General features: G+C 30.4%; 2 protein-coding genes across 7 annotated transcripts; both read left to right on the forward strand.

Moving 5' to 3' along the window:
- The first annotated feature begins 6268 nt into the window (after nucleotides 1-6268).
- Nucleotides 6269-8392, forward strand: LOC149054313 (uncharacterized). The gene is made up of 2 exons (XM_089230379.1): nucleotides 6269-6420; nucleotides 6546-8392. Exons 1-2 carry the CDS (start codon nucleotides 6367-6369, stop codon nucleotides 8061-8063), a joined length of 1572 nt encoding a protein of 523 aa, XP_089086505.1. The 5' UTR covers nucleotides 6269-6366; the 3' UTR covers nucleotides 8064-8392.
- A 996-nt stretch (nucleotides 8393-9388) lies between these two features.
- Nucleotides 9389-13824, forward strand: LOC149054314 (uncharacterized). Of its 6 annotated transcripts, none has more exons than XM_089230387.1 (4): nucleotides 9389-9509; nucleotides 11076-11377; nucleotides 11452-11626; nucleotides 12995-13824. In XM_089230387.1, exons 3-4 carry the CDS (start codon nucleotides 11576-11578, stop codon nucleotides 13475-13477), a joined length of 534 nt encoding a protein of 177 aa, XP_089086513.1. In that variant the 5' UTR covers nucleotides 9389-9509; nucleotides 11076-11377; nucleotides 11452-11575; the 3' UTR covers nucleotides 13478-13824. The 6 variants fall into 6 exon arrangements, with proteins under 6 accessions (XP_089086513.1, XP_089086515.1, XP_089086510.1 ...); XM_089230389.1 differs by having other exon boundaries at nucleotides 12998-13824; XM_089230384.1 differs by having other exon boundaries at nucleotides 11452-11612.
- Nucleotides 13825-13851: the final 27 nt, after the last annotated feature.

The following is a 13851-nucleotide window of genomic DNA, read 5'->3' on the forward strand; positions in this document are numbered from 1 at the left end:
ATTAAATAAAACAATTTTAATTTTCAAAAGTCTATAAATAATTTAAAATGAGTCGAAATATTTTAAAAATTTAACCATGTATATAAAATGATATATAAACATTCGATGAAAATGAAAGTTTCAACTACCTGCCTAGGAATATAATTGTTCGAATAAGGAGATAATTGTATGAGAGTTTGTTAAATTACGAGTGAAGTGAATATTCAACGAATAAATTAAAACCCTCATAAAAATTAATTTGATTTTTCAAAAATTGAAAGGAATAATGATTGAAATTGAATAAAATTGAAGTACCAATAAGAGGTAATGGAAGACATAAAGAAAAAACACATAATTGTGAAATCAATACATTCATTTATACAAAATTCATCGCTCCATCCAGAATATAAAATTGTGTTTGCTGTATGCCGGCTCGCACGAACAATTACAAAATATAATAGAACGAATCAATATAGTGAGCTTACAATCTCTTAAATATGATTTAGTGGCCCATAGATTAAATTTTATCAAACCATTAAATGTCCACATATTTCACGAGAAAATGCGTGAAACAATATTATGAGTAATTAATTTACACCTAGTAAGAAAGTGATCGTAAAATTAAATTAATATACTAGGTATATACATTCTGGCTTTCTTATATTGTTGTGCAAATAAAATAAGTTTAGTATAAGGTACAACATTTTTAGTCGAATATCGATCAACTTCTTTGTTGAGGGCCGATATAAATTTAAAATCTAGGTAGCCCAAACATTTCCAATTCGGTGCTAATTATAAGCTTATCAGTACCTGTGCAAATACTTAAAAAAATATTACAATAAGAAGGTAACGGAGATTATATTATTCTAATGTTTAAGTCCATAGTTCTTGAAATCGTTATTTTTAATTACTAGAAATATTAATTACCTACTATAGTCACCTCTATAATGTGGCTATGCGTATGGTATGTACAACTGATAGAATTTTTTTTATTAATGTGTATTAGTTATATAAACATCATATTATTAATGTAATTATGTTCATAGATCTTATGTTTAACTGCAAAATTATTAATAATTTTCCATGTTCAATTTCTTTTGGATAAAATATGATTACATTTTAATACATATTAATGTATTTTTATTCAAAATCTTACTAAAAAAATATTTTTAAAATAATAATCAGAAGAAAAGTTTTTAAATTTGTCAATTTTCTTTGTATTGTAGATATGAGTTATTTCTGTCGCCCTTAGCTTGGCAGCACTATTGTTTCAAGGTCCTATGATTTTAATTTTTTTTTTCAACTTACCTATAATGATAATAATCGGAAAGACAGAAAAGATTTTTTTTTTTAAATACATTAAAAGGTAACCTTCCTATCTTTTAGTTAATATTACACAATAGTTATAGCTCATCGCTCACAATATATTAAGTGCAGTTAAATAAACATTACACGTTCAAGTTATAAGAAATCGTGACAGTAGCAGCACCTGTAGACACAAAAAAATAAAAACATTACGTAGAGCGGGAAGTGTTTTTTTTTTTAACCATAATATTGACATTTATACGTCCAATAAAAAAAATATCGAATTCAGCGGAAAACTGATATCCATTGCGAGTCTCAAATTTGCGACACAAAGAGCCTAGTAAATATCTAAGCTATAATGGCCGTCGACGTTTCTGGGTTTTCGCTTTGTACCTACTCTAGATTGTATCTGTAAATATTTCGTAAAATATTTAATCTCATATTATAGACATTGAAAGAAGATTAATTATTTTAGTACGTTGCAAATGTGTTACCGCCGTTACAATTTCAACAGCTATCTCCATTCCATATAATAATAATCATTATTAAAGTCAGTACGGTTGTGCGATAAATTCAGTTGTATATATTCATATTATAATATTATCATCACGCCGATAAACGCCTATTCCGAAGCCTTATAAGGAATAATACAAACATTTGTTATCTTATTAAACTTAGACGATTAAAATATGTGACTTGTGGCCAATTTCTGTAACGATATAATGATATGGCAGTCGATGTACAGTAACACGAATGCTCATTCTAATATTATTTTATAATGACATATATAAGCGTAGGTACCTACTCTTAACATACATATGCCTACTATCTAACGGTGACTATAAATTGTGTTCTCGTACAACGATGTAAGCATGACGGTTATATTATTAGGTATTTATTATTTTGCTATCTAGTTACCACTTATCATTCATTTTTTTCATTTTTATGGATATTTAAATTACTATAATGCTGTGCTGTCAAGCAATGTGACAACTATTTTGTTTCCGGCGAATAACAGTATTTAAATAATATTATATTGTATATTAGGTATAGGTATCCATTTGTTCGTCCATGACCGTCCAACGATTTATTATGTAACATACCTCATATGTGTATAATCATATTATATACTGAAATCCATATTATAACGAGCAATAAAACAAAATAACCAACCGAAAAATTGATTTTATGTCATCGTACATAAGTTAAAACTTAAAAGCAGTCGTGTTAAGTATTCGAATACCTACTTGTATTTAAATAATCAAAAAATACTTTTTATGGGTATGTAACAGTTGCCCCCCAAAAGTACCTTTTTTTATACCAATTCCCCCCCCCCCCCAAACTACCTAGAGCAAAATGTACCAATTATTTCCCTCAATCAAATGTACCAGTTGCCCTCATATGTTAATATATACACGATTACAATATGTAGCCTGTAAAATAGGGGAGGTAAATATACAAATAATAAATAAAATCATTTATAAAAATAATGTAAAATAGTATAAAATGATAAAACCAAATTTTAATATTTGCAATTATATATGATATTGTATTTTGTAATAAATAATAAATATAATATATAATACAAATAGTATGGATAAAATGAAAATTGTATTAACAATAATAGCCTACTACTAGGTGCAAAGCCAGGATTTTACAAAAACGCCTAAATTTAGATGCGTCTAAGTGGATAGCCGATTTACATAATTATTATATCTATTTTTTTTTTTTTTTTTTTGACAAATTATGCCACATAATTATAATATTATTATTTCATTGACTTTTTCATATTATTTTGTTGGTAATTATTATAAGCATAGGTATGAATATTTTCTATAATTTTATACAAATTATCACATTTAATATGCCACTTATCATATTATTTATTATGAATTATTTATTTCTATCGTTTTATACTATTTTAAATTATTTTTATAAATAATTATATTTATTTTTTGTATATTTACCTCCCCTATTTTACAGGCTACATAATGTAATCGTGTATATATTAACATGTGAGGGCAACTGGTACATTTGGTCGAAGGCAACTGGTATATTTTAAAAATCCCGATAACAGCCTTGGGGGGAAACTGGTCAACACCCTTTTTATTTGTATTTATATTTTAGAATACTATGAAAACTTTTTCTATTCCAATTCCATTTTCCAATATTTCATAATGTACTGTTTACTTAGATTTTGTTTTAAAAATATTATTTCATAACGGTTATAACTTCTGAGAATTTATAAATTAAATTTTAGATTCGTCGATATACAAGTAGATAACTGAATGGATGAACCCTCGTCAGCCCCTCACTGGCCTCACTCACACTTACCCAGGCATACGGACAACCACAACTGGTTGGATTAGCTATTATCTTGAATCAGTCTTTATTTTCAAGTTTGATTTTTCAAATTTATTAAACTAAAAAAAAATATTTGTTGAAGTATTTTGAATACTTTTAAAAAAGTATTTGTAGTTATACTCAAATACTTTTAAAAGGAAGTATTTGAATACGTATTTTAAATATAAATGACACCAAGATTTGCCTATAGGTACCAATATGTATAGAACGGAAATCGTGTAATTCTTTTCAAACACCAAAGATGTGTAACTTACTGAAATAATATATTACAGTGCGAGAAAACAAAATCAAAGTTATGTAGTATCAAAAATTGGAATTGCACGATCTACGTAAATCATATTATATAGGTATATTTGCTGATGGAATTCGATTTCGCAACATTATTATTGACGATCAAACTTCATTGATATACCTATAACACCATTGTGATGTATGTGGAAGAACTCTAAATCTGTTATACTGTATAATATATGTTATACTCACTGTAATATGTCAATATCAAATTTTTTTTTTCCAATTTTATGTAACTTAATATGTTAATAATACATCGTAATTAATTCATTATAGGTAGTAATTTTTTACTATTCGTCATTATTATTTAATAGTGAAAAGTAAGTAGGTATACAGGCACAAATAACATATTATGATTTAGCTTATTTTAGTTGCATACTGTACAGGTGTCACGATAACTGATTATATTAGTGTCAATAATAACTATTGTTTGGACGTTAATATGAAATATAATTTATTTCGTTTAGTTAACGATAAAATAAATATTATACTTTATGTCTTGGAAGCACGTCATATTGCATTTAATAATCGACTATAGCGGCGAACAAGAATTATATACATGGTGAATATATTAACACTATTCACTTATCATCTTAAAAAAAAAAAAATAAGTTCCATAAAAATATTTTTTCTGCATAGTTTTAAATCATTAAAAAACAAACGTCATTTAAGAAAAATATTAGTATTTTTAACTATTTCTATCGTTATTATTTTTTTTAAATGTAATTTGTATTTTATTTTTAATATCATATAATAATAAAATCGAATTTTGATGGAATATCTTTTTAGCCATAACTTATAAGTATTCAAACTTTTGAATTTGGATCATCAGAGTGTCACTCAATGGGTTATAGACACTCCACAAAATGTTAGTCCACCGCTTTGCTCATCAAGATTTTAAAGACTTATATAATAGACTAGGATTTATATGCATAGCTACTTTTTTTTTTTATAGCGACCTTTTAAAAATTTGGTTATTGATGTTCAAGAATCACCTCCAATCGATACACGTAGTATATTTTTTACTTTATGTCAAATACAAACACGAAAAATGCATGTTTTTTTATGTATTTGAAAAATAGTTTGATGTAAAATGTTAATTGTAAGAAGTTAGGTGTCACATCATCATATTTATCACGTTTATAAAATCAAAAATTTTTTCGTTGATGAAAAAATAAATGTACTAATTTATTATGAAGCAGATTTATCTAAATTTAAGACGAACAAAAAATATTGAGCTAAAAATGGCTTTAGTAAAAAAAAAATGTATTTTTTTTTAAATTTTGTTTTATTCAAATACATTAAATTCTTTTAAAAATGTTTGGTGTATGATAAATGTTTCTTTAAAATTTGAATTTGGTAATTTTTATTTATGCAGATGAACCAAATGAGTCGAGGCAACTGAAATATAGTTTAAGACTTTGAAAAATATTGGAGTGCGACACGAGATGCTCTCTTAATGTTGACGTATGTCGTACTGAGGAATTTGCATACTTTTATCGTTTTTGGGTTTTCTCTTTATGTTTTTTAACAACAAATAAATATAATACTATTTTAAAGTAGCGCGTCATAAAGGTTTTTCACATTATGTGTCGTAAGTACTGTACATGTGTTTACATTATAATAATTACTTGTTAGCACTGCAACCATTTTAATTCAGAGGTTTTATAAGTATATCTCTAAGTCAATAACACTATTTTTAGAATAATATTTTTGATGAACAATCATTAAAAAATATTACCTCGTATTATAAAAGCACCAAAATTGTTTTAATTTAAAATATTCTTTGGTTTACCTTAATTTATACAAAACATAATACATCGTTCAAAATAAATCTCAAAGTTTATTATTTTGAATATAATGTTATAATATATAGTTCCAATTAATCTACAAATATTAAATAGAAATGCTGTAGGAGCACGTTTGAAATATTTTAGTGCGCTCATATAACAATATAAACTATTATTAAACGCATCTTTACGTAGGTTTATTGTTGTGTTGCAAAGATACGTTATTAGCCTACATAAAAAACCTAACAACGGTGATTCGCATTCTCGTTAACTATATTCAAAATTATTTGCTCAATAGCGCTGAAATAAAACCAACAAAGTAATGTTAGTATCTCAAAATTACTCTTGAAAATCCATGTTAATTATAAACCACATAAAATGTGATAAAATATTTTGTTCCTAGTTATTAATGTCGGGTCATTCTATAGAAAAAAAATTAATTGCATAATTGAGATAATAATTTTGACCGATTATAGACTATCTTACGTCAAGCCCAGGTATGTTCGGAAAAACGTGGCGAATACTATAAAAGGGAGAGAAATTGAAAAAATCGACTCATTCTGACGCGGTCTATCATTTTAATAATTACATTAAAAAAAAAAAAAAAAATACAAAAAATAATATAAAAAAAAAAAAAATGAAACTATCGGCGTTACTTTTCTACGTGACAGTGACACTTCTAAAATTACTGGTACGTTTTTTGTATATAAAAATTAGATAATATTATTTTTTTCATTTGTTAAGTCGTCTGTATCCGTACATCGTTTAACCATTTTGTTAATAATTTATGTTTGACACTCACAAATTTTTTTTCAGACTACAGAAGCCCATTATAAATCTAAACACGTGGAATCATCAGTGTCGTCGCCATTAGGAGGACTCCAGCAAGCTACCGCACTATCGACAGTCGGCCAGTCTTCCGACTTGATGACTAAATTAGCAGTTCATAAGACCATAGCATTTTTGACCATTCTGTCGTCAAATCCGAAGTTGCTGTGCATCGTCCCGCCATTTTTAATAGTTGACTTTCTAACACAGCTGTCGTGCAATCCGACCGTACTTGACGCCGTACCTCAATCCTTATTGAAAGGGTTTATGACCTCGTTATCGTCCATCCCGACACTCGCAAGTGCAATACCTTCAAATTTGTTCGTGAAATTCAGCAGCACTTTGTCGATTGGAACACCTGCAGACGCCACGGGGACCGTTGAATCTTCAAGGCCCGAAGTCCTCCCGACTCCATCGGCACTGACATCGGTAAGTGCACAAGATTCCGCCGTGATAACTTCCGGGCCGGCATCCGGCTTACCGGGTGTTGCCGTCACCAAAGAACTCACGGCGTCTGCCGCGCCGGGCGCTCAGTCACCGGGGTCGGTTTCCGGCTTACCTGATGGTGTTGCTGTCACCAAAGAAGTTGCAGTTGCTGTAACGCCAGTTCCTGCTTCACCCACGGCCCCCGTCTTACCGGCAGATTTACCCACGAGTGATCCATATCCACCACCTGTGCCTTCAGCGCCAACCGCGCCAGCCGTTTCAGCCGTTTCAGCCGTTTCGGCCGTGCCAACCGCGCCAGCCGTTTCAGCTGTTTCAGCCATTTCAGCAGTGCCAACCGCACCAGCCGCGCCAGCCGTTTCAGCCGTTTCAGCCATTTCAGCAGTGCCAGCCGTTTCAGCCGTGCCAACCGCGCCAGCCGTTTCAGCCGTTTCAGCCATTTCAGCAGTGCCAGCCGTTTCAGCCGTGCCAGCCGTGCCAGCCGTGCCAGCCGTGCCAGCCGTGCCAGCCGTGCCAGCCGTGCCAGCCGTGCCAGCCGTTCCAGCCGTGCCAGCCGTTCCAGCCGTGCCAGCCGTTCCATGTGTAAATGTGCCCACCGTTGGATTGCCCATACCATCTCCGCCGATTTCAACACTGTCCATCCTGACCTCGCTGTTCAACAAGGGAACAGCTAGTCAGATAGATGCCAAAATAGACAGTATAATCAAACTGTTTACAGGTGGCAACTTAAAGTTACCACAACTGCATACACCTAATAAATCTGTACCAACAAAACCGGTAATAAACGTTACACCGGGACCAGACAAAGTGTTTGTCCTTTTACCCGCTCCGCTATTTGGAAAACCTGAAATACCATCTTTACAGGCGACCAAACTATATTATAAACCAGAATCTTTAAACCAGATTCTCAATTTCGTTCATGAACGTTTATTCACACCCAAAAAAAAACTTAGCTTGCCCAAAATTAATTTGCCAAATCTAAACACAAATTACCCAGTGGTGCCCTTGCAGGCTAAACCAGTCAAATGTCTACCATCAATTTTCTCCAAAGTTCCTTGTTAAATATAAAATAGCCCCGTTCATTTCCCCGAAATCATACGCATCTTTATTTTTAATGTATTTATTGTTTTTTTGTACTATATAATTATATGATTATAATATGTTAACAAATTAATATTATTGCTATTTATTTATTTATTTTGCACCGTTTATATAATATTATGTACTTATGATTTAGACCGTTGTGATAATAATTATATTTGTGTATAAATATATACATATTATGTAGGTATGCATTATAAACCGAATAAATACCATGTATTAATTGTTTTACTAATCAGCGGTTTTGTTACAATAAAAAAAAACAATCCTTGTTAAATTATTTCATTAAACGTTGCGTTTAGGTATTTATTGTTTTATCTGTCCTATTCTTGGAATATAATATGTTGAACTATTTAATTGTCACGCGCCAAGGCATATATACTATCGTCGAAAGATGTAAAATATGCTGTTTGAAACAATTACGGAACTGCAGGGGAAAGTAAATGACACACCTAACACGACACAACGTCGCGATAGATATGAACTCGTAATATTTATGGTATTGGTCTCACTGAGAGTATAAGTACGTAGGCGCCAATGTATTAAGTGCAATATGCACGAAAATTGGGTAAAACACCATAAATAATTAATTTAGACATTTTACCAGTTCAGCTTGAAGTTAGTATAGAGTCATATTCAATGAAATTAGTAAAGTGTAAAGCTGTTGATAACTGTTTTAGTCACTAAACAAAAATATTCAAGCAAAAAAAATGTATTTGATTATTTGTAGAAATGAAATTCTGTTTCACAAAATAAGTATGGTAGGTACATTAGTGTGTAGGTATTAACATTTATCACCTGTATTTTATTTTGAATAGACATTAGATAATATTATGTATTATTAATAATTATCACTTAAACCGATTAATTCGTTATAATTAAATTAAATTTAGTTATTGATAATATGAGTTCAAAGTAGCAAAAAATTACAGAGGGGGGGGGCTGTGATTTCTGTACATTATTGATCGTTGTATACATAAAAATTATATCAATACAAATAATACACTTTTAGAAATTTAATATAATATAATATTTTATAACTGTTATAGTTATAAACTAGACATTGCAGTTTATCAATTATTATTATTATTATTATTATTATTTTTTTTTTTGTAAGGGGAACCCACGGCAACATAGGATATTGGGTGTGTGGTAGTACGGTAGGGGTTATTTTTGTGTATTTGTTTGTAGGTTTTTAAGTGGGTAGGGTTGTATCACGTGTTTGTGTATGTGTGGCAAGGCTATGTTGCTAAAAATCCTGGATGGTCACCCAGTCAGTTAGTGCGTTTCCGTAGATTGAGCGTACGACCGCGTCTCACCAAGCCATCATCAATTATTATTATTGGTCTTTAAACACTATGAAAGTAATAAAAGGAACCGAAACACCACCACCTGTTCTTATCACAAGTAAATATTCTGAATCAAATTAAACACATTTCATAAAATATATCTATAAATCTCACCTTAAAAAATAAATAAACTTTTTAAATTAATTTGAACTATTCGAATTCTACAGGTTTGAGCGTTCTACATAGGTACCTTTTGAAAATAAATAAATTATATGTTTAAGAGGACGTTATACCCACATGTGTTATCTCCGTCATATAAGTGCGTTAAATTGCAAATTTTACGCTCAGCAGATTACGTTTAGCTCCGCGAGTTTAAAATTTAGAGTGAATTTACCTCTTATAAAAATTAAAGGCAACTTGATTATTGAGGGCTTCTCATAGGTTATTTATTATATTTTAATTTTAACGCGAGTATTAATGAGTAGTTTAAGATATACAAACAAATTACAATTTTAAAACACTCATAACTCGCTTTAAAATTAAAATATAACAAAAAGCCTACGAGTAGTCATCAATAATAATGTTGCCTTTAATTTTTATAATAAATGCAATGTTACGCACTTGTAAGACGGAGACAGTACATCCGGGTCTAACGTAAAGGCACCTTAAATAAACATGCATTTGTATCGACATCAAATGTATGGAACCAAATTTTTTTGCCCTCTCCTGCCCCTCACCGATTTAAATCATGCTAATAGTAATACAATATAATTAATTTGTGTTTATTCTTCGTAATTATTAGGGTAAACATTCCTCATCACGTATGAGGCACGTTCAATGCTACATTGAAGACACGATTTCCTATGTAAATAAATGTGACGTTAACCATTTCGAGCAGTTCTGGTGCCACAAAAAATTGTTTACAGAAAAAAAAAATCGTTCGTGTTGAATTGCGACATTTTTATAGACAGATTATTATGCATAGGCGTACAATAATATTGGTGAAATAAACTGTACATTTTGGATAATTTAAATGAATTTGAATAACTCATTTAAAAATATTTAAGTACTAAATCAAACATTGAGCTTACGGGGCTAGGTAAATTGGGTCCGAAATAAATTTGGTACATTTTGAAGGTGGTAAATTTAATCCTGTGAAAAAACAGGAAGTTGGTAAGTTGGGTCTCGCGAAAAAAATAGATTTTAAGTCCCAAATACTAATTAAAAAGCTAAAAACTAAATTTCGTAAGATTATACTGTTATACCTATACTTAATTTATAATAATTAAAAATATTACAAATGTAAATTACCTATAATAAAAAAATAAAAAATAAATTTCATTATTATTATATTTAATATATAAATCGATATATTATAAATTATTATTGATATATATATATATATATATATATATTGATTATTTGGTAGGTATCATAGGCATATATTATGATAATAAAAATGAAATGTACTATTATTTATTTTTTTAATTAGTAGCCAGAACGGCGCGCGCGGCGGGACCTTCAACTTTTTTTTTCGGGACCCAACTTATCTACCACCTTTTTTTTTGTCCCGGGACTCAATTTACCGAGTTATGGTCATTTGGGACCCAATTTATCAATCCCGAAGCTTACGCTAGCTATCACTTAATAAAACAATTTATTACGCGATTTGCTTATCTTGCAGTTAGAACACTACAACAAGCAGTTTAATTGTAGCTGGTATTGAATCTGTACGTGGAAAAACTCCCCGAAAATTGTCACCGATGACGGTAGACAGTTAAATTATTGTTATCTACTACATACTGACCGGATAAAATACCATTTTCACGTAATAGCGATATTATAATGTTCATACTTGTCTTGTTATATTACACCTACACAGACTGCAGCACGTGTGCGCGTGAAGTTAACGACCACCTGCGCGTTCAGATCTTTACCTGATATTGTGTCCGGCATAACGCTTCAGCACGCGCGTTCGATATGCAGGTAGGTACCTACTTCTGTATTGTAATATTACAATAATTTATGGAAACCGAGAGATTATGATATTATTCGCACAGGTTGCAGACACAGTTTAAACGCGGTCACTATACATATTAAGTACAATATTATAAAAGTTTACCATATTATCAAATAATACCAATACAATAACATGAAGAATTTCAAAATCGTCTCGACCGTAGCATGGACACTCGTATTCGTGAATCAATTGCATCTCACGGTATGTTTAATCTGGTAATTTATCTTCCGAACCACAAGTATATAAAGGTAACCTAACCAATGATTCGGCGAGAGTTAAAATTTAAAAAGCCGCGAGAGATATAGGCATTATCTATGTGAATTATTTTCAGAAATCTCGTTTTTTTTTCTTAAATTTATATACAGCTGACATGGAATTGTACATTTTTTGTCGGTTAAACTACCCATTCAGAACACTGATATAATAGTGTTTTTTGGCAAACCGTTTTTTTTTTTTTTTTGTATGGTTAATATATATAAAAATAAATATGTTCAACCAACAAAATGCATATACATTATACATTTTAAATGGCGCGAAAAAATTATAATATCAATATTATTAATTTATAATATTTTTTATCTTGAAAAACAAAACTATTTATCCGAATAATATGGTTGTGATACCCATAGCAGTCTCGCCAGCAGTGTCGTAGTCATCAATTTTAAATAATGATTGTCTAACAGGGTTTTCCGAAAAATTTAAATGAATAAATTAATTAGTATTTTCACGATTAATTTAATATACCTGTGGGGGGGGGGGGATTCAATAGCTCCGCCTACGGAACTGCACACATATTATTGCGTTGTCTCTGAATAATAATATACGTAAACATAATAGCTAATTTTTGTTCAGCTGAATTAATTTTGTGTTGCTAGTTTCAATATTACAGTAAATTGATTTATTATTCACTTCATAGGTTTTTATACTCGTACTCTTTTTAACTGGCTGTAAGTAAGTTTTAAGATTTAAAAATATTTATAACTCGTCTCAAAATAAAAATAATGACAAACCTATTTGTCATTAATAACACACTAATTATTAGTGATTACAAATGTGAATTTTGGTGAAACACTGTAACTTAGTTTCGCATTTCAAATAATATAAGTTACTGAGTGACATTATTGTATGAACACTTATTAAATAAATTTAACAGAATAATTTTATCTATACCTGTATCTATTTGAGTCAATTTTCGATATTTTATTTATCCAATATAGCCCCAAAACTTGTAATACTTTAGAGAATAATTTAACACTTTAGAGTTTCATAATTGAAATATCAAAAATTTAATCTTACACTTGCATAGATTAATTTATTTATTTTCAATAATGTTGGTAATCAGTGTTTTTAATCTCAAACAACTGTATCATTGGAAATTGAAAAAAAATAGACTTCATAGAATTTGTTCATACTATTATATTTTATTATAAAATATATTATATTATAAAAAATATTCCTAAATAATATATTTGTATTTTTAATGTTATATTTTTTGTAGGTAGTTCATATTTCAAGATTTATTGGTGTAACTAATTCTGAGCCTTAAATATGTGTAATGACTAATAATCCGTTCATTTTTATAGCAGTGCTCTGACATTCACGTATCTCCAACAAAAACACCACGGTTCTCAATGACCAGCTCACCCAGACAAGCTAGCCACCCAACTCATCCGCTGCAGATTCGGTTCACTACACAGCAAGCAAAAGCTTATGCCACCACGTTGGCCGATCTCCTGCGAACTATCATTTCATCCAACGAGTTTCGGGACGGTCCGAGTGCGCTGCATCATTTATTAGCCGTTCTGCGTCCCCTCGTCATAGCGGTCGGAGCCATTTCACAGCCACCTTCAACATCACCACCGCTCAAAATCAAAGACGACACTACTACTACGACGGCAATGTCAACGACTCCATCCCCCATGATAACCACTCGTCCACCGGCCGTCCAAGAATCATCCAAAAAACTGATGTCCCTATTTGTCCCAATGTATGCCCTCCCATCGACGACCACATCGCGACCGTTAACTTTTATGTTACCAAAACTATTTAGAAAGGTTGATTCGTAGTGCGTATTGATAAAAAAAAGTTTAAAAATGCGATTCGTTTATCTATTAGTAAAATTATTTTCAAAAAAATATAGGTATTTTTGTTTATTTTTTATTGAATGTTTTACTATTTTTATTTTTTAAGGTGCACTACAACGTTTTACAAACTAGTTGGTAATTAATAACATGCAATGTTTCTAACAATTACTGTATTATTTTAGTTAAATAATATTTTGATAGTGCACCATAATGTTATGTACGTACCAAATTATTACCAAAATGTATGTTTTGTTTAGCTTTAACTAGATCAAATGGAAACTGGTCACTTAGAACTTATTCAGTATAATTAAATCATTATTTAATTTTCATGTACGTATTTTATTATGATTATTTAT

Source organism: Diuraphis noxia, unplaced genomic scaffold (genome assembly GCF_037042655.1).
Source record: "Diuraphis noxia isolate RWA-SAM2 unplaced genomic scaffold, SU_Dnox_SAM2 contig0007, whole genome shotgun sequence".
NCBI lineage: Eukaryota > Metazoa > Arthropoda > Insecta > Hemiptera > Aphididae > Diuraphis > Diuraphis noxia.